The following is a 27,025-nucleotide window of genomic DNA, read 5'->3' as shown; positions in this document are numbered from 1 at the left end:
GATTTATTCTATTTGGAATTCATTGAAATTCGTGAATGTATAGGTTGTTTTTCACTAAATTTGAGAAGTTTTTATTAATTTTATTTATTTATTTTTGTCTTTTTGTCCTTTTTAGGGCCGCACCCGTGGCACATGGAGGTTCCCAGGCTAGGGGTCTAATCGGAGCTGTAGCCGCCGGCCTACACAACCACAGCAACGCCAGATCCGAGCCGTGTCTGTGATCTACACTGCAGCTCACGGCAACGCCAGGTCCTTAACCCAACAAGGCCAGGGATCGAACCCTCAACCTCATGGAGGCTAATCAGACTCCTTTCCGCTGCGCCACGACGGGGACTCCAAGTCGAGTTTTCATCCATTATTTCTTCAATTTTTTTTTTGATGGGGGGGGTTCTAATAGCCTGGTCTGTCCCACGACCCTCTCGTCCTCTCCCGGGAGTCTTCCAGCGGCAGGAATGTGCTCATCCCCCTTAAGTCTCCTGTCCCTGCCCATGTGGTTTCAGTCGGCCAGGTCCCCAGCCTGAAGGAAAAAAGAAAAGAGGAACCCTCACCCCTCAGGGGGACAGTCACTAAGGTGCAGGGAGCAGCGGGGCCTTCGGAACACACCAGAGGGTAACCCTCGCCAGAACTCCTTAGCTGCTTCCGCAGCTCCTCGCCTGTTCAGAGGGTTCCAGAAAGAGAAAAAGGAGAAGGCGCGGGAGACCCTTGGTAGTCCCCTATGGGCCACCGAAATGTGGTCTCTGCACACAGGTGGACAGAGAGTCTCAAGCGAGGTGGAGCAAAGACAGGTGTACTGAGGCAGGAGACACCGCTCACGCGGCGGGCCGACGTCCCTATTGTCGGGAGAGCCGGCTGGGCGCAGGGCCAGGTCTGTGTGTGCAGCCAAAGACAAAGAGGCGCACGGGGCGGTCCTGCCACACACCTGCTGACCTGCCGGGCGGCTGGGGGCTCATGCTGCCCCTCCAGGGGAGGAGGTGAGGAGTGGGCCACACCCCGGTGCTGGCGGGGGCAGGAAGGAGAAGTTGCTGGGGTGGGAACACTGCAGCAACGACAGTGCGACCTGTGGGCTGATGGTCTGGCAGTTCTTATCTCGGCCCTGGAGGCTTTTTGAGTTTTTGAGTTCCTTGGAGAAGCCTTGAAATCCCACAGATCTTTTTTTAGGAAAAGCAATTTCTCTTTACTTTCATCTCTCTGTGGTGAGAGCTGTCACAACCTTTCCTTCAATTCTGTAATCCCTGTTTCATTTAGTTCTGAGAAGATGGTTTTTATTTTATTTTACTCATTTTTTACGGCTGCACCCTCAGCACGTGGGCATTTCCAGGCCAGGGGTCCAAAGTGAGCCACGGCTGCAACCTAAGCTGCAGCTGCAGCAACGCCAGACCCTTTACCCCACCGGGTCATGCTGGGGATCGAGCCAGCACCTCTGCAGCGACCTGAGCCGCAGCAGGTGGATTCTTTACGGACCGCACCCCAGGGGAACTCCTGTAGTGGCTCCTTCGACGTCTTTTCTGATAGGTTTAAAAAAAAATGATTGGAGTAGAGTTGACTTAAAATACTGAATTAGTTCTGGCTGCACAGCAAAGTGAACCAGTTAGTCGTATAAACACATCCACTCTTTCTCAGATGCCTTTCCCGTGTGGGCCACCACAGAACACTGAAGAGACGTCCCTGCTTCTCTGGTAGGTTTAAATCTTGCGACGCTCACAGGCACCTTTCGTTGTTTGCTTTTGCAGGTATACAGGTTATGTGTTCCTGCTTCTTTGCAGGCCTCGTAATCTTAGTTGGAAGCTGGATGTCAGACACCACGTGTTGTAGCCACTCTGGGCACTGGTCTCCCTCCTCTGGGCCGTACTGTTATCTGCTTGCTTGCTTTTAGCGACTGGCGGGATTTCTGCAGTGAACACCATCCCCAACCCCGGCCCCAGCGTTAAGCCCCTCAGTGGCCCTGCACAACCCTCAGCCAAGGCTGGTGTCGCTCAACCCAGAGTCTCGGGTCACCTCTCTGCATCGAGACACAGGAACTTGTACCCAAGTGTCTCCCTACGCACCTGACACCACTGGTGAGCTGCGTTCTGTGGGTGCCACCCGCAGTCTCTGTGCCAGGGCTCATGGACCAGCGCCGGCTGCCTCGGGCCACGCCCGGAGCCCCAAGAGGAGCAGGCAGGAGGCACCACGGGACCCAGGTTTTGGGGGCAGAGGCTGGGACAGTGGGGGTGCAGGCCTGACCGGGGCCCTGAGGTTATCAAAACCGCTGGGCAGCGGCCCGTGGGGGTCTGCGCACCCCCTCCCCTGGCTGAGCCACCTCGGGACCCTCCTGGGGGGCTCTGCCCGCAGGGCTCCTCCCCGCCCAAGCGGGAGGCCTCCCTGGTCTCAGCACCAAGCACAGGTGAGAGTGAGCCAGCCAGCTGCGCCCCCATCCTGCTGCGCCCCCATCCCACTGCAGCCTCCCGGGCTCCGAGCCATCTGTCGGCAGCCTCTGGAGAGCGGCCGATGAGGACACGACCCTCGCAGCGCATCGCCGCCTGTGTCCCCTCCACCCACACCGTCACTGTCACCCAGCGCAGAATGACAAGCAGAGCCCTCAATGGAAACGTTTACTTCAAGTGTTTAAAAAGGAACTTCCCAGGGTGCCCCACCCACGAGGGGGAGGGAGTTGGGGAATCGGGGTCACTCCCGGAACCCTCAGGTCCCCCACCGCTTCCGACCTGGCCACCAGCCTCCTTCAGTCAGTCCCCTGGGGACCGAGACACCCAGGGTGCAGGGCCAGGGCCCCAGGGGCCACACAGAGGCGCGAGGAGGGTAGGGCGAAACGGGCTCCCGCGAAGCGGCCTCCCCCAGCAGATGCGGAGCCTCCTCCCGCCTGGATCACTGCTTGCTCCTCTTCTTGGAGCTTTTAAACCCGCGTGAGGCACCTTGACCGAAGCAGATGGTGGAAGGGACCCTGAAACGGAGACCCCTTCACCCTGAGCTGCAGCACTTTCCCCGCAAGTGGCCCACTTCGCAGCGGGGGTCTGGTGGGGGCTTTACTGCTGCTCCGGAAGCTCCCTCTTCCCCCGGGAAACTGCAGGGGGCGCCTCACCCTTGCCCGATCCTCCCAGGCCCAGGCAGCCCCCACCTGGCCGGCCTGCAGTGCACCTGTTCCCCTGGGCAATGCCCCCAGAGCCAACCTCATCAGCAGGGTTCCCAGGCTCAGGCTTCCTGACCCTCTGTCCAGGTGAAACCGAATCCGCCCACTGGTGCCCTGGACTCACTCTCGGGCCAAAGTCTGGGCAACTAGGTAGGGGGAGCTGAGGGACAGGAGTGCTTCTTCCTGCTGGATTTGTCGAATTTTTTTTTTCAACTGTACCCCCAAATTAGACTTTTTTTTTTTTTTTTTGCTTTTTTAGGGCCACACCTTCAGCACATGGAGGTTCCCAGGCTACGGGTCGAATCAGAGCTACAGCTGCTGGCCTGCAACACGGAAAACGAGCTGAATCTGTGACCTACACCACAGCTCATGGCAACACTGGATCCTTAACCCGCTGAGCGAGACCAGGAATCAAACCTGTGTCCTCATAGATACTAGTAGGATTCGTTTCTATTGGACCACAACGGAAACTCCCCTCCGAATTAGACGTGAAATCAACTTTAACCCAATACCAGCACAGTTAACACCAGGCAGACGTGTAGGCTGTACCCCGAGCAGTCGCACACCAGGTCTCTCTGTCCCACCTCAGGCCCCCGTGGCAGGGGCACGCTCCGTGCTCCCTTCTGGTGCTGCTGGGCCCCGGGCAGAGCAGCAAGGGAAGCAGGTGGCTCAAGGCAAGCGGCAAGGGTCAGGCTTTCACCTCCCTCTGAAGCCAACGCTCCAACCCAGCAGCAGTTTCTTTCAGAGAGAACACCGGCCCAGGGTCAATCCCAGAACGCTCCAGAAGCCCACGTTCAGACCTGCTTCAGAAAAATGCTAACACCGACCTGTGGCCGTAGGCCCGCTTCTCTCCCAAGGGTTCTGGAGAGGGCTCCGGGTGTTCAGAACAGACTTCCATGGCGTCTCCTTGCGACGTCACCCCATCGTCCCCCAGAGCCTCTGCTGGCACCTGCGCGGCCCCGGACGTGGCTGGGCTGGAGAGGGCAGGGGATGAGGCACTCCAAGGTCTCAGCTCCTGCAGCCCTCGGCTTCCCCCAGAAGTGAACTGGTGAAGCTACTCTATGACCCTTTGGTCAGAGGACAATTTTCGGGCTTCCAGGACAAGGAGACACGAATGTTCACAGGGTAACCGCCATGCTTTCTGCGCTCAACTGAAATATCACACTTCATCTTCTCCATTTTAGAATTTCAAGTACGACTTGTTCAAGTTACAGCTAAGGATCCCAAACCCCAAGGAGGTTGCAGAATAAACAAATATCCAATTTGTAGAGATAACAGCACCCACATTCAACCTCATTTCCTTCCTTTCTTTTTTTGGTTTCTAGGGCCGCACCCGCGGCACGTGGAGGTTCCCAGTCTAGGGGTCTAATGGGAGCTACAGCTGCGGCCTACACCACAGCCACAGCAATGCAGGATCCGAGCTGCATCTGCAGCCTACACCACAGCCCACAGCAATGCCTGATCCTTAACCCACTGAGCGAGGCCAGGGATCAAACCTACAAGCTCGTGGCTCCTAGTCGGATCTGTTTCCATTGAGCCACAAGGGCAACTCCAACCTCACTTATTTTCTTTCTTTCTTTTTAATTTTTTGGTTGCCCCATGGCAAATGGAGCTCCCAGGCCAGGGATCAGATCAGAGCCATCACTGCAGATCCTTAACCCACTGTGCCAGGCTGGGGATCGAACCTCTACCCCAGTGCTCCCAAGATACCGCCGATCACATTGCACCACAGCGGGAACTCTCAGCCTCACTCGTTTTCTTAAACATGAAGTTACTGAAGCATGAGGTTTCTCAATGTTTTTGTTTTTGCTGCACCTGCAACATTCGAAGTTCCCCGGCCAGGGTTTGAACCCAAGCCACAGCAGTGACAGTGCCAAATCCTTACCACTGGGCCACCAGGGAACTCCTCACACTTCATGTTTTAAAAACGGTATTCTCAGAGTTCCCGCCGTGGCTTAGTGGTTAACAAATCTGACTAGGAACCATGAGGTTGCGTGTCTGATCTCTGTCCTCGTTCAGTGGGTTAAGGAGCCGGCATTGCCGCGAGCTGTGGTGTAGGTCACAGACACGGCTCAGACCCCCGTTGCTGTGGCTCTGATGTAGGATGGTGGCTACAGCTCCAATTAGACTCCTAGCCTCAGAACCTCCATACGCCGTGGGTGCGGCCCTAGAAAAGACAAAAATGAATAAATAAAATATAAATAAAAACAGTATTCTCGTGCTATCGCGTGGTAAATGAAACCCGAAAACACCAAACATCTCTCCGTGACAAACATGGAGAAGTTTACTAAGGTCAAGTCTGCTAAGGTCAGGTCTACTAAGGTCAAGGTCAAGTTTGCTAAGATCAACCATACAACAGAATGTCTCCTCCTAATGTCAACATCTCAACTCAGCCACGTGGGAACTTCCTCCTTAAAACCATGCCTTAGAAAGAAAGAAGCTACCGCATACTCAAGACTTTATAAAAATCTCCTACACTGGAGTTCCCGTCAGGGCGCAGTGGAAATGAATCTGACTAGGAACCATGAGGTTGCGGGTTCAATCCCTGGCCTCGCTCAGTGGGTTAAGGATCAGGCATTGCTGTGGGCTGTGGTGTAGGCTGCAGATGCAGCTCGGATCCTGCATTGCTGTGGCTGTGGTGTAGGCCGCAGCTGTAGCTCCCATTAGACCCCTAGCCTAGGAATTTCCATATGCCATGAGTGTGGTCCTAAAAAGCAAAAAAAAAAAAAAAAAAAAAATCTATATTGCAGTGAGTTCTCCCGATTATTCTATTTTAAACAGCAAAGACCTACCTAAGGGCAACAATTTAGTCAGAACAGATTCAATCAATGCAATTTGTAGATAATTGTGAAGCTTCACCTGAGAACATCAGTTAACAAAAGAGCAAAGGAACAATATGAATAGAAGAGTTATTCCCCAAAACACTTCCCACATCACATCTGAACAATGACGTGTGATACGTGGCTTTGTTGTCAGCTTTGTAAACACATGCTTATGTGACACATGAAAAGAGGGCCTCACCTGAGGTGGGGCTCGCAGCCTGGGACACGTCCCCAAAGGTCCACATCAGTGATGGAGCAGAGGGGATAAGCCAGGTGGGGTGAAGTGAGAGGGCAGAGGGACGTGGTGACTCTCCTGCCTGCCTGGCACACCCTGTGATGGTGCTCAGGTGCTCCCAGCAGAGACCTGGCCTGCCGGGTTCTCTCTGTCCTGTCCTCCCTGCACGGGGGTGGCCCACACAGCCACCCTAGCTGCTTAACTCCTCTGGGTTACTGGCTCCCTCTTGTCCACTTCTGTTGCCTGCAACCACGCGAGATGCCAGGGGACACGGATACCCTTAAGGTTTACGTACTCGGAGGTTCTCCTAAGCTCGAGAGGTGCCTTCCTCGCACACCGTTACCTACCCTTTGCTCTTCCTCGGTTTATCGAAGCGGAAGTCTGCGGGGTAGAGGTGACCAGTCACCAGGTGCTCCTTCCTGTCTCTGCTGGTTCTGAACCTCTCTGGGCAGCCCTCCACCAAGCACTGATACTGCAACGGAAACAGCGTCACCCACCCTGATCCCAGTGGCTGCCACACCCCCGCCTTGCTGTGCTTCAACCCCAGGCTCTGGCGCCCCGAGGCACAGGGCTAGGAACAAGTCCTCGTGATGACTGCCCGTGGCCTCGGTGGGCAAGACGTCACCCACCATGTCCTGCCGCTCGGCCAAGATCTGGAACAAGGAGTCGTGCCACTCCAGAATGTGGGTGTCCAGCAGGTGTCCAGAGGGGAAGGCCCGCTTGCAGAAGGAGCAGACGTTCCTGTGCAGCGTGTGGTAGTGGTGCTCGTAGTCCTCCAGGACGTCAAACACCTGGCAGCAGCCAGCCACCTGACAGGTGAACTCGGGCACCCTGGCGAAGGACAGAACCTCAGGCTCCCTGTCACGGTTCCCCTTTAGGTTGCCCGACAAAGCTTCGGATTTCCTCTCGCAATCCCTAATCCTACTTTCAGAACAATTAGCCTTTCATAGACCAGCTAGGCCGAGGTGAGGGCAGCCACGCAGGCTTGGTCGGTGGTCCAGGCTGAGGGGCAGCAAGGGCACCTGAGGAGGAGCGGGAAGACGGAGGGGCGAGGAGAGGACAAGAAGGGGATACGTGCGGGGCCACTGCGCTCACCTGGGCCTCTCGGGTGCCCCGGCCACCTGCGTAAGCACATCCTGGAGGTAGAGGTGCCGCTGCACGTCCCCGTCCTGCAAGAGACAGCGCCGTGAGCCCTGACTCCGCCTACCCGCCCCGGTCCCCAGGCTCCCGGCCCTCGGCCCCGCCCGGAGCCTTAGCTCCTCGACGGGAAAAAGCTGCGCCCGTCCCGGCCCCGCCTCGAGCTCTTGGTCCCGCCCACAGCCCCGCCCCCAGGGCGCTGGCCCCGCCCCTCACAACTGCCCTCTTCTTCCTCGGCTCACGAACCTCGAAGAACTCGTGCTCCCGTGGGAAGCGCACCTGGCGCGCCGCGAAGGTGAAGGGAGCGGCCCCGGCCGCGGGGTCCCGCTCCACGGGCAGCGGCTCGGCCGCCCCGGCGGCCCCCGCCAGGCGGACGTGCAGCGCGGGCGGCAGCTGCATCGCCCAGCGAGCCGGCACCCCCACGGCCTGTCGGCCACCGTCCGCACGTCGGCGGGGGCGGGGCGGGGCCGGATGTGACGTCGCCGCACTTCCGCTGCTGGAGGGGCTGGCGCTGCGGGTTTCGCGGGCTGGGTGCCCGGCTCCGCGCCCTGTGGTGAGTGGGGCGCGGGGCCTTGGGGTCTGAGTCTGGGGGCGGCTCCGGGGCGGAACGGACGTCGCGCGTCCCACCGATGAGCCTCTGGGTCCCCTCCCGCCCCGAGCAGCGCAGGCTCCCGGCTGCAGAGGCTCCCAGCCTCCCTCCCGTCCTCCTTGCCGCCGCCGTCTCCCCCCGGCAGTGCTGCCGCGGCCTCCCGACCCCCTGTACCCAGACCAGTCCCCAGACTGGACCCCGAATGATTTTCGGCAAATTCACATGCGTTGTGACCCCCGGGTGTGCTGCGCCCTCAGCATGTCCCACTCTGTCTTGAGGGTCTCTGTGTCCATTTGTGGCGACCGGTCGGGAGAAGCAGCGGGAGCATCAGAAAGCTGAGCTGAGTGTGAGCTGTTGCAGCTCGCGCTCCTCAGAGTTGTGCTCGGTGGGGCTGCTGTTGGTATTTTTGGTGGGAGGGTTCTGTGGATATTCGGCTCCCCGGCCTCTTGCCCACGGAGATTCTAGACACCTCTGCAGTCACGGTGACTGCCCAGACTCCCCTAGGCATTTCCAGGCGCCCGGCGCGGGGGGCTGCCTGCAGGCGAGAGCCACAGATCTTGCAGGAATTGTTCCCCAAAGTGACGTGGAACAGCAGGCTCCTTGTATTAAGGACGTCTCTGCTTTTATTTCTACCACAAATGTAAAGTTTCATGAAGACAGATTTGGGGGGGGGGTGTCGTTGTTTGATTGGTATTTTTCTTCTCTTTTTAGGGCTGCACCCATGGCATATAGAATTTCCCAAGCTAGGGGTGGAATCGGAGCTGTAGCTGCGGGCTTACACCACAGCCACAGCAAACGTGGGATCCCTAACCCATGGAGGGAAGCCAGGGATTGAACCTGCGTCCTCATGGATACCAGTTGGGTTTGTCACCGCTGAGCCACGGTGGAACTGCAAGACGGTTTTTAAATAAACATTTGCTGAAATGATCTTTCTTTAGAAGAGCCCTGTCCACCCACTTGTGTCTGGAGGAGAGGTGTTTTCTTTTGGTGGCCCCTGCAGTGTTCTTGCCATCTGGTGTGACCAGTGATCCTGGTCCAGCTGTTCAGGCCAGGCTGCGGTCGTGGGAAGCCTGGCTGTCGGCTGTTTTGCTGGTGGTTTGCAGCGCCTGGTCCAGCGTCCTCTGTGATTAACTGCAAGTCACAGGTAGTTTGGGGTGCTGGCAGGGAGTCCTGTACAGTTTGGGATTTCTCAGGTAGCAGTGGCCGTTTCCAGGTGGTTGGCCGTGTGCAGCGATAGCAACGTTTGTTTCTGCTTTTCTAGTAAGAGCGGTGCTGTGTTTCCTCTCCACGGCGGCTCTCTGGGTAGGATCTTCCCCTTTGCAGAGGAAGCATGCAGAGGACAGACTCCTTGTCCAGAGCCCTAGAGCCTGGAAGAGACAAGTCCCCGTTCGGGCCGGCTGGGAGCCCACAGCCCAGGCCCTGCCCCGTGACGAGTCACTGTGAGCGCCTCCTGGTGTAAAAAGCACGTGTGCTGGGAACTGATGAACCCACTTACACTAGTGTCTGCTGTCGTGTTTGGAGATACTTCTGTCCAGTGATTGACGTTTGCATGCCGTGACGGCCTTGGTCTCCCGTTGCTCAGGGTTAGAGTCTGCCTTTCTCAGTGAAGCGTTGCAATTTAATACTCGTGTTGTGGTCGTGCGTGTTAAGTGTCTCCTCCCTGATTTAACTCTTGGCTTCTCTGGAACTGTTGGCACAGTGGTTCCTAACCCTCAATGGGTCATAGAGCCTTTGATAATCCGTTGAAAGACCCTCTCCTCAGAAAATTCACAGACAGACATGATTTTGCCTGTAATTTCCAAGGGTTCTTTTGTTTTTCATGCATCCTGAACTGTGAGGCCTGCAAAGGAACAGTTTATGTGGGGGTTCCCGTCGTGGCGCAGCAGAAACGAATCTGACTAGGATCCATGAAGTTGTGGGTTCCATTCCTGGCCTCGCTCAGTGGGTTAAGGATCCAGTGTTGCCCTGAGCTGTGGTGTAGGCCACAGACAACAGCTCGGATCTTGTGTTGCTGTGGCTGAGGTGTAGGTCAGAGGCTACAGCTCCTATTCGACCCCTAGCCTGGGAACTTCCATATGCGGCCGTAAAAGATGGAAGTGTTTATGTGAAGTTTGCTCATGTTTGTTTTTTGAATCTATGGCTAATTGCCTGTGATTGTCTGTCTTACTGTTAATGAGAACGGCTAACTGGGCTGCTCATGGGTGGGAGAACAGAAGCCGAAGGGGAGCCCACCAGCCCGGGGCCTGGGAGGTGCAGCAAGTCTTAGCAAAGCCACGGCCTGGCGTGCAGAGAGAGCACGAAACCGGAGATGACACGGGGGCTGCAGGTGTGGGCCCTGCGTGGGAGCCGGGACAGGTGGCGGTTTCGGCTGTGCAATGTCCCTGCGTAGCTCATGACCCCTAAGGGCCGGGACCACGGTGTCCGCAGGACTGTCCACACAGCCAGGAGGAGAAAGCACTGCAGCCAAGAGCGCCGCTCCTGCTGGCCCAGGGCCGCGCGGGGTTGGAGTTACCCCGGAGAAAGGAGGCTCAGGCCCCCGAGGCCACGTCCGCTCTGTCCGCACGAGGCTGCTCCCCAGCTGAGGAGCGAGCCTGGAAACTGGCCGGAGCTGGTGAGGCTCAGTGCTTGGTTCCCACCGGGAGCTGCCCACTGAGATAGCGCCCAGGAGGAAGTGACCAGCCTCACCGAGGGTCACCTGAGGAACAGGAGGACTGTCCCCAGGGAGGAGGGAGGCTGAGCCCCGTGTACTGGTGGGCAAGAGGCCACTGTGTCTGCCCAGCCGGATGCCAGTTTGGCTTCTTAAAGACCTGACATTGGCCAAATTTGGTTGCTTTAACAAAATTTTTTTTGGTCTTTTTGCCTTTTCTAGGGCTGCACCTGCGGCATATGGAGGTTCCCAGGCTAGGGGTCCAGCCAGAGCTGTAGCCACCAGCCTATGCCACGCCAGATCGGAGCCGCGTCTGCGACCTACACCACAGCTCATGGCAACGCCAGATCCTTAACCCACTGAGCGAGGCCAGGGATTGAACCTGCAACCTCGTGGTTCCTAGTCGGATTCATTAGCCACTGAGCCAGGACGAGAACTCCTGAAAATTTTTATTTATAGTGGTTTTGGAGTTCCCGCTGTGGTTCAGTGGAAACGGATCTGATTAGTAACCATGAGGACGTAGGTTCGATCCCTGGCCTCGCTCAGTGGGTTAAGGATCCTGTGTTGCTGTGGTTGTGGTGGAGTCCGGCAGCTGCAGCTCTGATTTGATCCCTAGTCTTAAGAACCTCCGGAGGCCGCAGGTGCCCTAAAGAGACAAAAAAAAATTTTATTTATGGCACTTTGTTTTGGTAACTGGCTTTCTTCTCACCTTTAGGAGGACGTGCTGTGATGTTTTCTGAGGAGCCGAAGCCATGAGCGAATTTCGGATTCACCACGACGTCAACGAGCTGCTCAGCCTGCTCCGGGTCCACGGAGGGGACGGGGCTGAGGTCTACATTGACCTGCTGCAGAAGAACAGGACCCCGTATGTCACCACCACCGTGTCTGCCCACAGTGCCAAGGTGCGTGCCCGCCCAGGCACAGCCCTGGGTGCGGTGGGCCCGTCCCCGGTGCCGCTCTTGGCAGAGGTCACCTTCCTGACTGGGTGGCCGTCTCCGGGCTGGAGCTGCGGGCAGACAGGGCTTCTCGGGTGGTTTTCATGGAGTGCGTATTCCGCTCAACTCTGAGCCGTGTTGCCCTCCACAGCCATGCCTCTCCCTCACCCCGAGGCGCTGAGGAGTAGGTCAAGGCTCGGGGGTGGGCGCTGGGCTGGCAACCTGGCCTCGGAACCCAGTCGCCCACCACGTCCCCCTGGATGAGAAGGGAAGCTCCTGGCCGTGGCCACGTGGAAATCCCTGTAACGGGGGGTTTTTTCTTTATTCAGACAACATGTAATGCACAACTGTAGATTGCACGAGAGAAAATTCCAAAGTCTGTTTTAGAAACACATTATGAGACTTCATTCATTTAAATAGCTTAACAGTGGTACAAGGATAACTTGGAGAAGTTACTGAGCAGGAAAAAGAAAGTCTAGGAACACGCTATCATAATGATGTATGTACACACACACACACACACGTTTTGTTTTGGTCGTGGCGTGTAGTGGCTTTGTGTGGGATCTCAGTTCCCAGACCAGTGTTCGAACCCAGGCCACAGGGGTGAAGCCCTGAATCCTAATCTCTAGACCACCAGGGAACTCCTTGTGCTTAATTTATTATAAGGGAAGCATTTTAAATCATTGAGCAAATGTAACCCCTGAACCTGCATGTGATGGTAAATTCCAGAGTGTGGAGTTAGGTGTATAAACTGAATGCATAAACTGCTAGAAAAATCTAAGTGACAGTCGTCTGACCTGAGGCTTAGGAAGCCTGACACGGACAGAACCACAGGGCAGAGTGTGGGTGAGTTTAGCAAAATGTTGTGATGGGTTTTTTTAGTTTTATTTCAGAGATGTACAACGATTCCCTCTACCTAATTTCACTCTGGTTTTTTGGGTGTAGTTTTCCGCAACCTTTTTTTAAAGTTCCTAATTTTTATCACTAAATCACTCTGTCTTTACCTTTGAGGTTAAAATAGCAGAATTTTCTCGCACTCCTGAGGACTTTCTGAAGAAATACGATGAACTGAAGTCTAAGAACACGAGGAACCTCGACCCCCTGGTGTACCTGCTATCGAAGCTCACGGAGGACAGGGAGGTGGGTGCTGGGCTGGGCCCACGGGTCGGGGCTAGGCTCAGCCACACACTTGTCAGTTGCGGTGACACCGCACGGGGCCACAGCTGCTGAGGCCTCCTGGCCTCCGCCCCTCCGCCCTGCAGCGGCGCCTGTCCACCCTTCCCGGCCTCGCACCTGTTGTGCTGCGCGAACCGGGGGGGGGGGAGTAACTCGTGACGGTGATGAACCCGGGGCGTTGACAGCCACCTCTGGGGCTCGGCGCTTTGTGCCTGTGCACGTTCCGTTCTTGTCTGTTTTGAATTCAGGGCGTGTTACTGGGATGCTGAGCAAGTGCGTCTGTAACCTGAGGGGCTGGGGCACCGGGTGGGGGGCCATCACTCCGGGGACAGATAAGGGGACCTGGTCCCGTGCAGCCAGCGAGACTGGCCACATGCAGAGAAAGGCCCCACCACGGGGAACAAAGGCTGGGATCCCGTCCTCTTGTGATCTGGGCACGTGGCCCCTCGTGGTGGCCGTGGGTGAGCAGCGTGAGCGACGCCAGTACCGTGTGCTTGTAGACGCTGCAGTACTTACAGCAGAATGCCAAGGAGAGAGCGGAGCTCGCGGCCAGTGCTGCAGCCAGCAGCACCGCCAGCTTCGGTGCCTCCGCCACAGCCTCCAAGATCTCCATGCAGGAGCTGGAGGAGCTGAGGAAGCAACTGGGCAGCGTGGCCACAGGCCCCACATGGCAGCAGGTACCACGCAGCCCCCGGATCTGGGTGTGGAGACAGGCTGGTCGGGACCTGGCTGGGGGCGGGAGCCCTGGGCCCAGCGCGGGCGGTTCGGCCTCGTAAGCTGGTATGTGGCTCAGCCACGGCAAGGCTGGTTCTGCTTTTCACTGCACGGCCGCCGCACGGTTAGTTCGAGATGCTTTTCTCCCTCACTTAAAGCTCCTCTTGCTTTCAACGCAGTGGCTTGCTCTGCTCTCCTGCCGTCTGTCTGCCTTCCTACCGTCCTTCTTCTGTGGCCTTCGAGCCACTCAGAGCCACATCCCATGAGGTCTAAGCTGCAGGCCCGTGCAGTTGGGCACGCCCTGTGTCGAGCGCCTCTGTCCCTCGGCCCCTTGGGGCTCAGGTGGGGGCGCCCCTTTGCCACCAGCTCTTGCTGGGCCTCTCCCTCACCTGGCGGTCGTATCTGGACCCCGTGCCTCGGGAAAAGTGGCTCAGGCCGCATGAGGCTGGGCCTGTGCTGTGGGAGGTGCTCCGGGTTGACTTGTGGGCGCACACAGGCCGGCCCCTGGCGTTGTGACGGCTCGGAGGCATGTGTTTCGTTTGCACATGTTTGTTGAAGGTCACGTGAGTGCAAGGATCCGCTCTTTCACATCTTAGCCGTGTCATTGTCAAGTGTTTGTGCTAAAAGTGTGTCTTTTCTCTTTGTTCCTGAAAATGCCTCTCCCAGTCCCTGGAGCTCACCAGGAAGATGCTTCGAGACAAGCAGAGCAAAAAAAACTCGGGCCAGCGTCTCCCGGTCCTCCCGGCGTGGGTGTATGAGAGGCCCGCGCTGCTCGGGGACTTCCTGCCCGGGACGGGCGGGGGCGCGGACACAGCTGTTCCCATAGGTAGGTGGCGCGCTGACTTCCGACGGCGGGAGCCTCACAGAAGTCTGTCTGCGCAACACCCGCAGAGGTGGCAGGCGGGCCTCGTGCTGTCACAGGCCTCCGCTGCCCTTGGGGTCCCACGGGCCGCCGTCCCCCACGTCCCATCCCCGATCACCAGTGGGTGGCGACGTGGCAGCTTTCGGGCGGCTCTGTGCTGGCTTCGGGAGAGTGTGTGTCCTGGGGCTCCCGCGGACCTGGGGGTCGTCCTTCTCAACAGAATTGCGGGCACTGCAGGCGCTGCTGCCGGGTGACGAGGCCCCAACCACACAGGCCTTCTAGTGTCGCGTTCAGAGGACCGTGGGGCCTTTGGGGATGGGGTGTGTGTCCTGTCGCGTGCATCTCACACCTGGCAAGCCCTCCCCTGGTCAAAGGAGCCGTGTCATCCCTCTTGCTCACGGCGCTCGCGTGAGAGGAGGCGCGGCGTGAGAGGAAGCGCTTGCTCTGCACGGCGCCTGCCATGTGGCCGCTGGAGGAGCTTGCCCTGTGGAAGTCGTCATGGGGCCAGAGGTTGCAAAACCTGGTCCCTGGGACCACGTCCAAGGACGAGAAGCACGGCGGTGGGGGGGCTCCTGGTAGCACCAGGGTTCATGGGCATGTAGGAGGCCCGATGCTGCAGGCCTGGGGCAGGAGATCCGGGGGCCTGCTGGGCTGGCAGGTGCCACCGGCTCCCCGTGTGGCCAGCAGAAAGCAGAGAAGTTTCTCAGCGCTGCCGAGGGACTCCGTTGACGTCGGGTGTGTGTAGTCGTTAGAAGAGCTGAGTTCCCGGCCCTGCATGAGGCCCACTCGGAACTGCTGGGGAGGCCCAGCCTCAGAGGAGGTGGCCAGGAGCTGGCTCAGCAGGGCAGGGTGTGCTCACAGACAGCGGACGAGGCGCGTTCCCGCCTGGGCCCTGCCGCTGGGGCGGGTCCCGCGCACACCCAGGGTGGGCCTGGCCGGGGGCAGCCTCTGCGGCTGCCTTGCACAACAATGCTCCCGGGAACTTGGGTAGGACGGGCAGCCTGGCCACCTCCCTCCCTCAGCCACAGGCTCATGAGGTGGGATCAGCGTCTGTCCTTCGGGCCCCATGTCACCTCTGTCACACCCTGGCCCAGCGCCGCAGGCCCTGACACGGCTTCTCCCATGGGCCTCTGTCCCGTCTGCGCTCAGACCTGTGTGGTCAGGGTGCCTGTCCTCAGCCCTCCCCTGGCCTCCCTGTGGCAGAGTCTCACCTGGGAAACCGCCTGCCCCCTCATGCGACATGCAGCCTGCCCCCCGCCAGCCGCATGGTGCCTCCCAACCTCCTGGAGCGGAGGCAGCCCCCACCTGCCTGAGGCCGGGCTGCCCTTCTGCGCACGGGCCTCCAGCCCCATCTGCTCACCCGGGCCGCCCCAGCCTCACTCAGACAGTGCCGCGAGTCCGTCCTCAAAAGCCCTGCCCTGGCCTGGCGCTTGGCCCCAGAGACCCCAAGTGCAGGGACCTCCTTGCCTCTAGCCGTGTGTGCAGCTCCCCCCGCCGCCGCCTGCTGTGGCCTTTGTGGAGCCAGAGCCTCTGGCTCAGGTCCTCTGGGTGTGGCCAGTGGACGCTCGGGTGGCTTGTCTCCCCTCTCACCATCTCGGCCTGGGTCCTCAGGCTGTGTCTCTGGGCTCGTCGGCATTTCCTTTTCCCAGGAGACCACACCTGTTTTAAGGAATCCGATGTCCCCAGTGTGGCCCCAGCTCGGTCCCTAGCACAGCTCTCCACAATTCTGGCTCGTGTGGCCATTCGTCTGCTGAGCATCCACGACGGCTGCCGGCCTTCCCCGGTGTCGTCGCCACTGCCGCGTGGTGACTGGTGGTGCCCGAGTCTGCCCCGCAACCCCGTGCACAGCCAGCCGGGTCCCAGCGCCACCTCCCCCCGCACCTCCAGCCTGAGGGCGGCTTCCACCCTCAGCCACTTGGGCTCAGACGCTCCCACAGAGCTTCCTGTTCTGTCTGCTGTAACAGCTGGCGGACACTGGGTGCAGCTGGCGGGGACCTTGGTGGCTGCGACACTGTGTTGGGGTGTGGACCCTGAGCCCGCCCTGCCCCCAGGCCGTCCCTGTCCTCAGAGCTGGCTTCAGGCGTCTGGTCCGTGCCCCCGAGGCCATCTCCACGGAGCGGTGGAGACCCTGGTGGCTTGGTCCGTCCAGTCCCTGCACGGTGTCCCCTCTCCTTGGAACGTCTCCTGTCCCCTAGAGCTTGGCCTCAAGCTGGCCTCCTGACAGCCCTGCGCCCTCGGCCGGCCTCACGCGGTGCAGCTTGTGACGCTCCTCTCCCCGCGCTGCGGGCAGGGTCCCCACCCCAGGGCCTGCGCCCCCCGCCAGGCCGGGGTGGCCCCGACGTTGGCAGTAAATGGTGCCGAGGTCAGCAGCCCTGCACTTGAAGACCAGGCGGCCAGACCTGCCCACCTCCAGGGTCATGAAGGTCACGTCCGAAGGCCGCTAGGGCCGTGGAGGGTCTGCGTGGAGTGGCTCTGAGTCCAGAGGGACTGGTGCCTGGACAGGTGGCCGTCCCACCTGTCCCACCTCTGCAGATAGGTGTGTGCCCACGGATGTGCGCAGCCGGCAGTGCCCCTGTCAGCTTGGGTGTCTGGGCCGCCCCTCCTGAGCTGCCAGGCCCCGGCTTGGGTGCCCTGCTGCTGACCTGGGTCCCCACAGGGCCTGGGGGCGTGAGGGGCAGGGGCCGCCCTGCGGGGCCGGGGCTCTGGCGATGTCGCGGTCGCCTTTCTCTTGGTGCTGCCTCCACCAGTGGGGGTCCGGGAGGGCAGCAGGACTGTCTGGGCTGTGAGGAGTTGGGGGGGCGGCCCTGGTCCGTGGCCTGTGACTGTTGAGTCTGTCGGGGTCACAGGGAACCATCTCAGTCACACGTGGGGTGGAAACGGTCGGCTCTTTGAAGTGTTCGCACGGCCCAGGCTTACAGCTTGGAAGTACGGCGCACATCAGAAGTGCTTCTGGGGAGCTCCCGCCAGGGCTCAGTGGGTTAAGGACCCGACTGGTATGCATGATGTTGTGGGTTCGATTCCTGCCCTCGCTCAGTGGGTTAAGGATCCGGCGTGGCTGTGGCCTAGGCCGGCATCAGCAGCTCTGATTTGACCCCTAGCCTAGGCACTTCCATATGCCGCAGGTGCGGCCACACACAAAAAACAGTGCTTCCGATTCCCAGCCTGGTCTCTTTAGACAGGAGTGCACGCGCGTGTGTGTGTGTGTGTGTGTGTGCGCGCGCGCGCGTGCGCGCATGTGTGGGCTTCCGTTTGCTTGGTGCGCGCAGGCTCTGCCAGGCAGGGCCACACCCGGGGTGCCCAAGCGCCTCTCCTGGTGGTTGCTGTGGAGGCACAGCCGTTGGGGCCCCGCATGAGCGCCGTGGTTCTGCCGTCCACGAGCGCCGGAGGCAGGTGCGCGAGGGGAGCGCACGGGGAGCCTGGCGGCGAGGCCCCAGCCGGCATCTCGGCCCACAGGCTCGCTGCCCCTGGCCTCCCAGGAGGCGGCCGTGGTGGAGGACCTGCTGTACGTGCTGGTGGGCGTGGACGGCAGGTACATCAGCGCCCAGCCCCTCACGGGCAGGCAGGGCCGCACCTTCCTGGTGGACCCCAACCTGGACCTGTCCATCCGCGAGCTGGTAAGCAGGATCCTGCCGGTGGCCGCCAGCTACTCCACCGTGACCAGGTAGGTGCGGGAAAGCCGCTCAGCCCTCTCCAGGGAGAGGCCCCGGGGAGCAGGGACGAGGGCGCCTGGGGTGTCCCTGGGGAGGAGCTGCGCGCAGGCGGCCTGGCCTCCTGAGGCGGCTGTGCCCTGGGGCTGGGCCGTGTGCCTTTCCATGCTGCAGGTTCATCGAGGAGAAGTCCTCCTTCGAGTACGGGCAGGTGAACCACGCCTTGGCGGCTGCCATGAGGACACTGGTGAAGGAGTACCTGGTCCTGGTCACGCAGCTGGAGCAGCTGCAGAGGCAGGGCCTCCTGTCACTGCAGAAGCTCTGGTTCTACATCCAGCCTGCCATGCGCTCCCTGGACATCCTGGCCTCCCTGGGTGCGGCCCGGACCCCCGGCCGGGGTGCTCGGCCTCCACGGCTCACGGTCGCGAGAGCCAGGCTGTGTAGCTTCGTGGGGTGTTAGCTGGTGTGTGGGCGGAAGACGGGGAGCGGTCAGGGGTGCGGCCAGAAAGTGCAGCCTTAGAGTTTGAGTCCATCCCACAGAGAAAGCCTGTCCCGCCTTCCCGTCGTGGCCCAGCAGGTTAAGAGCCTGACTGAAGACCAAAAAAAAAGAGAAAGCAAGCCTGTCCCCCGAGGAGGCGGGAGAGGTGCCGAGGGGGCTCTGGCCCGGCACGGGGAGCCCGTGGCACTGAGCCCTCTTGGCACTGAGCCCCGCCTGCCTCCTCCCCTGGCAGCCACCTCGGTGGATAAAGGCGAGTGTATCGGCGGGTCGACCCTGAGCCTCCTGCACGACCGCAGCTTCAGCTACACGGGCGACAGCCAGGCGCAGGAGCTGTGTCTGCACCTCACCAAGGCCGCCAGCACGCCCTACTTCGAGATCCTGGAGAAGTGGATCTACAGGGGCATCATCGACGACCCGTACAGGTGGGGCCCCGGGGTGCCCGCACGCGCGGCGGGCCCTTCTCAGCATGGCGCCTTGCGGGCCCAGAAGGAGGTGGGGCGGGGGCTCCCGACGCGTCCAGCTCGGACGGGCGTCTGTCCGCTTGAAGGAGGAATCTGCTGCCCAGAAATAGTTTTCTCGGTCAGCGGCCCAGTAGCAGCGCCTCGTGTGGAGGCCTGACGAGGACGCCCTCCCACGGTCGCGACGAACGCAAGCGACCTCTGGCCCATGACGAGAGGGCGCCTGCTCTGTTGGTGACAGGCACACGTGCCTGATGGGAGTGCCGTTTTGTTGCCCAAGTTCGAGGTTCCAGCAGGAGGGGCGACAGCAAAGAGGCGTCAGCCTCCCGTCCGCTCCTGGGGCCCCGGCGGCAAGGCCGGCGGGTCCACCCGCACGCAGCTGAGAGCCAAGGGCGCTGCGGCTTGCGCGGCCCCGGCAGCCCCTCCAGCCCGGCCGCCCTGCCTTTCAGTGAGTTCATGGTGGAGGAGCACGAGCTGCGCAAGGAAAAGATCCAGGAGGACTACAACGACAAGTACTGGGACCAGCGCTACACCGTGGTGCAGCGGCAGATCCCGTCCTTCCTGCAGAAGATGGCCGGCAAGGTGCTCAGCACAGGTGACCGCCCGCCGCCCCGCCCCGAGCCTGCCTCGCGGCCCGCGGCCCCCGCAGCCCTGCGACCCCTTGAAGGAAGACGGCTGTCTGCGCCCAGGCGTGTGCGTGTCTCAGCCCCTGGGGACACCTCAGTTCGGACACCAGCTGCTCGGGGTCGGTGCAGGCCCCACTGGGTGAGGGCTCAGTCCCCCGAGCACCGCCCCCCCCCCCGAGACGCCAGCCACAGGTGCCGGGTCCTCAGGCCACAGCACCTCTGTCCGCTGCCCCTCCTCCTGTTCTGTGTTTGCTGTGACGGCTCCCGGAACCCGGGGGACACTTGACCCACGGGGTTGCTGGCCTGCTGTAGAGGACGTGGCGAAGGATGCAGGTGGCCAGCCCGACGTCCCCGGGGCAGGTCTGGAGGGGTCGGTCCTGAGCACGGGGGCACCTGGCCCCGTGGAGCTGGGGTGCACCGGCCATCCCCCCGCCCCCAGCCCCCAGCAGCTCAGAGGCTCCCAGACCCCTTCCCGCGGGGTTTTCACGCAGGTCCGGCCACAGTGGACCCCCGGCCTGGTGATTCGCTCAGCCTCCAGCCCCCGCCCCCCGGACGTGAGCTGAAACGGGGCCGGAAGGGTCCGCTCCCTGCTCCCGTGGTGCTTGCTCTGGCCCCGCAGCCCCGTCCTGACGCTCTGGAGGGACGGCCAGGAGCAGCCCCATTAGCCTGGACTCCGAGGGGTTGAAGGGGCCTGTGAGCAACCAAATCCCGAGGGTTTGAGGAGCTCAGGGCCGGGAACGGAGACCAGCTGCACGAGGAGTCTTAGGCACAGTGTCTCAGGCCAGCTCAGGAGTCACAGTCAGGGACACAGGCCCCACGTGGGTCAGGAGCCTGACTAGAGACAGGTGTGGGGTGCGTGGGACCCACACCTTGGTTCTGAGGGCCGGGCTGGGAAGGGTTGGGAGCTGATGTGGTACCGGGTCCCTGTGAGGCGCTGAGATGGTTTTGCGTCCCTGATGAGGAGGGTGCACACACGAGGGGTCACGGGGGATGGCAGCCCTTCGGGGGCGACAGCTGCGCTGCTCCGCTCTGGGCGAGGGGTTCCCGGACGCTCAGCTGGGCCCTGCTCTTCCCGTCCCCTGGCCAGTGTTTGGGCTGCAGCGTCTGGGTTTCAGGCCTGCGATTTTATGACGTAAGCAGCAAAAATTGTAACGCGCCTTCCTGTGTCCCTCTCCAGGGAAATATCTAAACGTGGTCAGAGAATGTGGTCACGATGTCACCTGCCCAGTGGCCAAAGAAGTCGTCTACACACTGAAGGAGCGGGCCTACGTGGAGCAGATCGAGAAGGCCTTCAGCTACGCCAGCAAGGTGCTGCTGGACTTCCTGATGGGGGAGAAGGAGCTGCTGGCCCACTTGAGGTGCGCCGGCCCCCTCGCGCCGGGCTCTGCAGCCCGAGGAGCCCCACTCGGTCCCACCTGATGCCCCAGAGGCCGGCGAAGGGTGGTGTCTGCCCGTGTCCCCTTGTCTGCCGTGGCAGGGCTCCCTGACTGGGCCACCAGCCCCTCCTGGGGCCCCCTCTGAAGTCCTTCACAGCGTTTCTGGCCGCATCTCCTCCTGCACAGCTGGGCTTGGTGGTCCCGGGCCCCTGCTGCAGGTTTCCGCTCATTTTGAGCCAACCCCGCGTCCCCTGTGAACATACCTCCTGCTGTGGGCACCAGTGGGAGGCCCCGTGGGTGTGGACCCCCCCGGGGCCTGGGGGGCCCGCCGGCCCCAGCGCCCAGGCCGTCCTCAGGTCCGCAGCCTCCCGCCCCGCCCACCCGCCCGCCCGCAGGTCCATCAAGCGCTACTTCCTGATGGACCAGGGCGACTTCTTCGTGCACTTCATGGACCTGACGGAGGAGGAGCTAAAGAAGCCGGTGGACGACATCACGCCCACCCGCCTGGAGGCGCTGCTGGAGCTGGCCCTGCGCATGAGCACGGCCAACACCGACCCCTTCAAGGATGACCTCAAGGTGGGCTGGGCGCCGGAGCCGCCGGAAGGAGGCGCTGCAGACGGCAGCCCCCGACGGCGGCCCTTCCTGCCTCGGTTCACACGCTCGCGTGGGTCTCCTTGGCTCGCGTGGGTCTCCTCGGCTCTGCAGGGCCGCCAGTGCTGAGTGCCCGCATCCTGGGCTCAGTCCCTCGGGTCGCCGTGTGTGAGCCTTGCCAGCCGGGGCTGCGGTCTGTGGCCGCGGCTGTCCCGCAGGCGTGTGGGCTGGTCTCTGGCGTCTCTGGCCTCGTAGCCCCTCTGCTCGAGCGGTTTGGAAGTTTCAGGAGGATCCGAGTGGATGCCGGCTGCAGGGTTTGGTAGAATTCACCCGGGACCCTTCCTGTGTTGCGAGGGTCTGATTATTTCTTGACTCCTCCCTGGTTATGGGTTTGTGCCAGTGTTGATTTTCCTCGAGTCGGTTTCGGTATTCCTGTGTACCTGCAAATCTACGTGGCAATTAGTTCGCATAATCCTGTTTATTTCTGTAAGGTGACAGTGATGACCCCACTTTCCCTTCGGATTTTGGTAATTTGAGCAGTCTCTCTCTCTTTTGTTTTTTAGGGCCGCATGTGCGGCACATGGAGGTTCCCAGGCTGGGGGACTAAACGGAGCTGCAGCTGCCGGCCTACACCACAGATCACGGCAACCTGCTGAGCAAGGCCAGGGATTGAACCTGCGTCCTCATGGATACTAGTCGGGTTCACTACTGCTGAGCCACAGTGGGAACTCCAAGCGGTCTCTCTTTTTTAGGTCAAGTGTAGCTAAAAGTCAGAGCAGAAACTGGTTTCATCAGTTTTCTTTGTTTTTCTACTCTGTGTTTATTTCTGCTCCGATTTTTATTATTTCCCTCTCTGCTAACTTTTAGTTTGCTCTTTTTCTAGATTCCTAAGTTGTACAGTTAGATTAACCTGAGCTCATTCTCTTTTAACATAGGTGTTTGCTGCTGTGAATTTCCTTCTGAGTTCTGCTTTTACTAAATCCTGTCAGTCTTGGCTATACTCTTTCCTCCGTGTCCATGAGTTTGTTTCTCTTCTGTAGAAAGGTTCCTTGGCGCCGTACATCAGAGTCCAGATACAAGTGATACCACGTGGTGTTCCTCTTTCTCTGTCTGACTTACTTCACTTAGCACGAGAGTCTCTAGTTCCGTCCACGTTGCTGCACATGGCATTGATGTGCTCGCTTTTTGGCTGAGTAGTGTTCCGTTGGGTCTTTGTACCGCACCTCCTTAATCCACTCATCTGTCAGTGGACACATGGTTGTTTCCACGTCTTGGCCATTGTGAATAGAGCTGCTGTGAACATAGGTGCGTGTGTCTTTTTCAGGGAAAGTTTTGTCTGGATATATGCCCGGGAGTGGGCTTGCTGGGTCAGAAGGCAGTTCTATATAGTTTTCTGAGGAACCTCCATGCTGCTCTCCATAGTGGTTGTACCAGCTACATTCCCACCAGCAGTGCAGGAGGGGTCCCTTTTCTCCACACCCCCTGCAGCACTTGTTATTTGTGGGCTTATTCACGATGGCCATTCTGACTGGGGTGAGCTGGTCCCTCGCAGTAGTTTTGATTTGCATTTGCTAGTCAGGGGTGTTGAGCATTTTTCATGTGCCTGTTGGCTATCTCTGAATCTTTTTTTGGAGAAGTGTCTATTCAGGTCTTTTGCCCATTTTTTTCAATTGGGTTGTTGGGTTTTTTGCTGTTGAGCTGTATAAGTTTGTATGTTTTGGAGATTAAGCCCTTGTCAGCCTCATTGTTTGAAACTCTTTTCTCCCATTTTTTTTTAATGTGGTCTCCTTTGCTGTGCAAAAGGGAGGCGGTTTAGTTTGCACACCGGCATTTATCCGGGGATATCTGCCTTTTGGAGCCCGCCTCCGTGGTCTGGAATCGGGACCTGGAGGAGCTTCCTCGCGGAGTTCCTGGAGTCGCTCTTCCAGTTCACAGCGTGGGGGCTGCCCTGATGCGCTTTCATTTCTCTTGCCCCAGATCGACTTGATGCCCCATGACCTCATCACCCAGCTTCTGCGGGTCCTGGCCATCGAGACCCAGCAAGAGAAGGCCATGGTGCATGCCGACCCCACCGAGCTCACGCTCAGCGGCCTGGAGGCCTTCTCCTTCGACTACGTGGTCACGTGGCCCCTGTCTCTGATCATTAACAGGTGACCGTCCTGCGTTCACCCCGATCACACCCCTGGGGTTGCTGGCCGCCCGGCGGCGCTCTGTCCCCTGAGCCCCCCCTGCCGCATCTGGTGGCGGCAGCAACCCCTGGGCCTCGGTGGAAACCTGCCACCTCTTCCTTCTGCCAGGAAAGCCCTGACCCGCTACCAGATGCTCTTCAGACACATGTTCTACTGCAAGCACGTGGAGCGGCAGCTCTGCAGCGTCTGGATCAGCAACAAGGCCGCCAAGCGGTTCTCCCTGCACTCGGCCAAGTGGTGCGTTCCCCCGCGCTCCCCCCTGCAGAGCAGGGCGTCCCTCTCGCACCCCGATTTCGGGTCCGGTAGCTCACGTTCGCCGCTCGACCCCGTGAGCTTCGTGCTGCCCGGGCTGCGGGGTGGCCGGCGGGGGGAGCAGCAGGAGCAGCGCCACGGGGACCGGGGGCCCTTGGGCAGGGGCCACGGCTGTGCGCGTCTGAGGCCGCCGCCCGCGCAGGTTCGCCGGCGCCTTCACCTTGCGGCAGCGCATGCTCAACTTTGTCCAGAACATCCAGTCCTACATGATGTTCGAAGTGATGGAGCCGACCTGGCACGTCCTGGAGCAGAACCTGAGATCCGTGAGCGTGGGCCAGCGTTACACCACCTGGCGGGGTCCGCAGGGGGCCGGGTCAGGGGTCGGGGGGGGGGCCGCAGTCGGAGAGGAGGGCAGCGCGCAGGCCGGGGGGGCAGCCGCCCGGGTCAGGCCGCTGGGAGAGCGAGCGGTTCCCTCGGAGCCTCGGCCCCAGGCTGGTGCCCCGTCCAGCCCTTCCCGGGCCCCAGATCCAAGAGCAGAAGCTGCCAGAGCTGGGACTCCCCGTGTTCCCTGTCTGCACCCCCAAACCTTGGACTTGGGAGGCACATTTGCTGCGTCCTCTCCGGGGTATTGGAAGTCGCCCCTCAGAAGAGCACGGGCCCCCTTAAAGAAGGAAGCAGAGCCGAGCGCCCCAAGCGTCAGCCGCGCGTCGCTTCCTCCCGCCAGGCCTCCAACATCGACGACGTGCTGGGGCACCACGCGAGCTTCCTGGACAACTGCCTCAAGGACTGCATGCTCACCAACCCCGAGCTGCTGCGCGTCTTCTCCAAGCTCATGTCCGTGTGCGTCATGTTCACCAACTGCCTGCAGGTGCGCCGGCCCCGGCCCCGGGGACACGCGCCCCGACCGCCACCCGGCCCGGGGACACGCGGAGAGGGTCGGCCTGGCTGACGCGCGTGTCCCCCTGACCCCAGAGATTCACGCAGAGCATGAAGCTGGACAGCGAGCTGGGCCGCCCGGCGCTGGAGCCCGGCGCGATGCTGGGGCCGCCCACAGAGGCTGAGCGGGCCGAGGAGCGGGCCCGGAAGGAGCTCGCCCGGAAGGTGGGTGGCCCGGCAGGGTCCCTGGGACCTCCTTCCTCCCGCTCGGGTTCGACGCGGCGTTAAGGACTGCAGCCTCGCCGCCGCCCCGCCGCCGCCCTCCCACTCCTCTTCCCCCGATGAGAGAAAAGGCCGTCGTAGGTGGCGTGCCCGACGCAGGCACAGAGCGCCTCGCTTCCCACGGCGCAGAGCCCAGCCTGCCGCGCTCCGGGCGAGGCCACTTCCCCAGGGGTGTCGGGGTGAGGTGGTGGGGCTGGGCTGAGGGCGCGCCGCAGAGGCTGGGGCTGTGGGTCCCGCGGTGGCTGTGGCAGAGGTCTGTCCTGAACTGGAAGGGGCAGGCGGCTCAGCAGCTGCGTCCCGGGGGGCGGGCCCAGGGTGCACCCCCACCCAGAGAAAACAGGGTCAGCTTCAACCCCTGGGCTGCACGATCCGGGGCCCGCTTCTTCCGGGCACCCAGTGGCAGGGGAGGCAGGCTAGCTACCGCAGCATGTCCTGCGTCTCAGGAATTTTCACACTGGCCTATCTTTTTACCTCTTATGACTGAAAACTTCCCAAAGCACTTTCTTCTATTAAAAAAAAGAGAAAGGCTGAGCCGCCGGAGATGGCGTGTCTTGCAGTGCCTGGCCGAGCATGTGGACGCTCCGCAGCTGGCCTCCAGCTTTGAGGCCACCATCACCAAGTTCGATAAGAACTTCTCAGCGCACCTGCTCGACCTCCTGGCCCGGCTGAGCATCTACAGCACCAGCGACTGCGAGCACGGCATGGCCAGCGTCATCTCCAGGTGGGCGCCGCAGCCCTCGCGTCCACGCCGCTCGCCACGCACCCTCCGTTACCCAGGGCAGGTGTGACTGGGGCCACATCGGCTCGGCTGAGGCCGCTGTCCTCGGCCTCCTTCCTCTGCTGCCGCCACTGCTGGTCACTTGCTGGGGGGACAGCACGTGTACACGTGTGTGTGTGTTCACGTGTGTGCATTCCCAGATGGGTGTGCTCACACACGTGTGTGTGTTCACCAGTGGGCACCGGGCTGCCCCATCAGCCCCCCAGTTTGTCAGTGCCCCCAGGGCCCTGGTCAGCTGCGCTCAGCGCTGTGCGCCTGAGCCAGGACCCAGGGCGCTAGAAGGGCCCTTTGGCCCTGTTTGCAGGTGAGCAATGAGGTGCTGTCCGGGGGGGGCGGGGGGACAGGAAGTCGCTGGGAGCAGTTGGGGGGGGCGTCCGGTCAGCTCACCCGGTCTGCCTTGTTGGGTGCGTGGGGCTGGCCGCACCTCAGACCAGCACCTCGAGCTGCCGTGACTGTCTGGGGTGCACTTCAGCAACCCCGGGAACGGCCAGCATACGGGTCTGATGCGAGCAGGAGTCCACAGGGTCTGCGTGGAGAGGACGGGGGTGTGGGTGGCTGCAGACTGGCCAGCAGGGTTTGTGGGTCCCTGCCCCTCAGGGGGTCATGGTGGCCTTCTCACTTGAGGGGGGCGCCTGGTGGGGAGGGGAAGCCTGGTGGGCCGCCTGAGACTTAGCCAAGCCTCAGGACCACTCTGTGTTGCCCACAGGCGTCTCTGGGTCCTGGGCCAGGGTTGCAGAGCCCCGCCATCCGGCCTGGAGGCGTCCGTCTCAGCTTAGCGTCCTCCTGTGGCCCAGCTCCCACGCCAGCAACGCTGGGGCAGGCAGAACCCAGGGCCCACGGGTGCTGGCCACCTGAGCACCCCGGAGCCTGGGACAGAGCCGGCCCTCCGCTGTGGGCCGGAAAGGGGGTTGCCAGCACAGCCCCCAGGGGAGCGCCCCGCCCCCATATCTGCAAGGACCCCACTTGCTTCCCCACAGGCTTGACTTTAACGGCTTCTACACCGAGCGGCTAGAGCGCTTGTCCGCAGAGAGGAGCCAGAAGGCAGCCCCCCCAGTGCCCGGGCCTCGGGGCCCCCCAGCTCTAGTGCCCAGGGTCGCCGTGACCGCACAGTGAAGCTGCAGGTGGATGAGTTCAGAGGTCTTTCATCAGGAGTTCTTGGAACTCGTGTGCGTGTGTTCTTGTTTAAGCATAAAGTCTAGAAGCATCTGCA

At 60.9% G+C, this 27,025-nt stretch overlaps 2 protein-coding genes across 7 annotated transcripts in view; one reads left to right on the top strand and one right to left on the bottom strand.

Moving 5' to 3' along the window:
* The window catches only part of ZNF511 (zinc finger protein 511), a 15,222-nt gene extending 7,436 nt beyond the window's left edge, over positions 1 to 7,786 (bottom strand). The window contains exons 1-6 of one of the 5 annotated variants that reach the window (XM_047760304.1): positions 7,565 to 7,744; positions 7,277 to 7,350; positions 6,811 to 7,012; positions 6,529 to 6,653; positions 3,952 to 4,098; positions 329 to 1,888 (exon numbers count right to left, since the gene is read on the bottom strand). In XM_047760304.1, the coding sequence (XP_047616260.1) occupies positions 1,870 to 1,888; positions 3,952 to 4,098; positions 6,529 to 6,653; positions 6,811 to 7,012; positions 7,277 to 7,350; positions 7,565 to 7,717 (720 nt within the window). In that variant the 5' untranslated portion in view covers positions 7,718 to 7,744 and the 3' untranslated portion in view covers positions 329 to 1,869. Of the gene's footprint in view, positions 1 to 328; positions 1,889 to 2,578; positions 2,939 to 3,532; positions 3,863 to 3,951; positions 4,099 to 6,528; positions 6,654 to 6,810; positions 7,013 to 7,276; positions 7,351 to 7,564 lie in introns of those variants that run through there. The other 4 variants (XM_047760302.1, XM_047760301.1, XM_047760303.1 and 1 more) reach the window with 4 other exon arrangements.
* Positions 7,759 to 27,025, top strand: TUBGCP2 (tubulin gamma complex associated protein 2). Of its 2 annotated transcripts, none has more exons than XR_007132173.1 (18): positions 7,759 to 7,871; positions 11,270 to 11,456; positions 12,501 to 12,629; positions 13,166 to 13,342; positions 14,046 to 14,205; positions 17,695 to 17,902; positions 18,063 to 18,262; positions 18,620 to 18,809; positions 19,295 to 19,440; positions 20,649 to 20,829; positions 21,243 to 21,423; positions 23,416 to 23,588; positions 23,736 to 23,864; positions 24,082 to 24,202; positions 24,604 to 24,747; positions 24,852 to 24,980; positions 25,558 to 25,758; positions 26,793 to 27,025. XR_007132173.1 is itself a non-coding variant. In XM_047760299.1 (18 exons), the coding sequence occupies exons 2-18, from the start codon at positions 11,307 to 11,309 to the stop codon at positions 26,926 to 26,928; spliced, it is 2,718 nt and encodes a 905-aa protein (XP_047616255.1). In that variant the 5' UTR covers positions 7,759 to 7,871; positions 11,270 to 11,306; the 3' UTR covers positions 26,929 to 27,025. The 2 variants fall into 2 exon arrangements, 1 of the variants encoding a protein (XP_047616255.1); XM_047760299.1 differs by having other exon boundaries at positions 25,595 to 25,758.

The sequence above is a fragment of the Phacochoerus africanus genome, chromosome 15 (genome assembly GCF_016906955.1).
Source record: "Phacochoerus africanus isolate WHEZ1 chromosome 15, ROS_Pafr_v1, whole genome shotgun sequence".
Taxonomy (NCBI): Eukaryota; Metazoa; Chordata; class Mammalia; order Artiodactyla; family Suidae; genus Phacochoerus; species Phacochoerus africanus.
The sequence above is the reverse complement of the archived record's forward strand: the minus strand, read 5'-3'. Positions and strand labels throughout refer to the sequence as shown.

Coding starts and splice junctions, on each gene's coding strand:
- TUBGCP2 (XM_047760299.1), top strand. CDS start 11,307: ATGAGCGAATTTCGGATTCACCACGACGTCAACGAGCTGCTCAGCCTG. Junction 18,810..19,294: donor ATCATCGACGACCCGTACAG/GTGGGGCCCCGG, acceptor CCTGCCTTTCAG/TGAGTTCATGGTGGAGGAGC. Junction 23,589..23,735: donor CTGTCTCTGATCATTAACAG/GTGACCGTCCTG, acceptor TCCTTCTGCCAG/GAAAGCCCTGACCCGCTACC.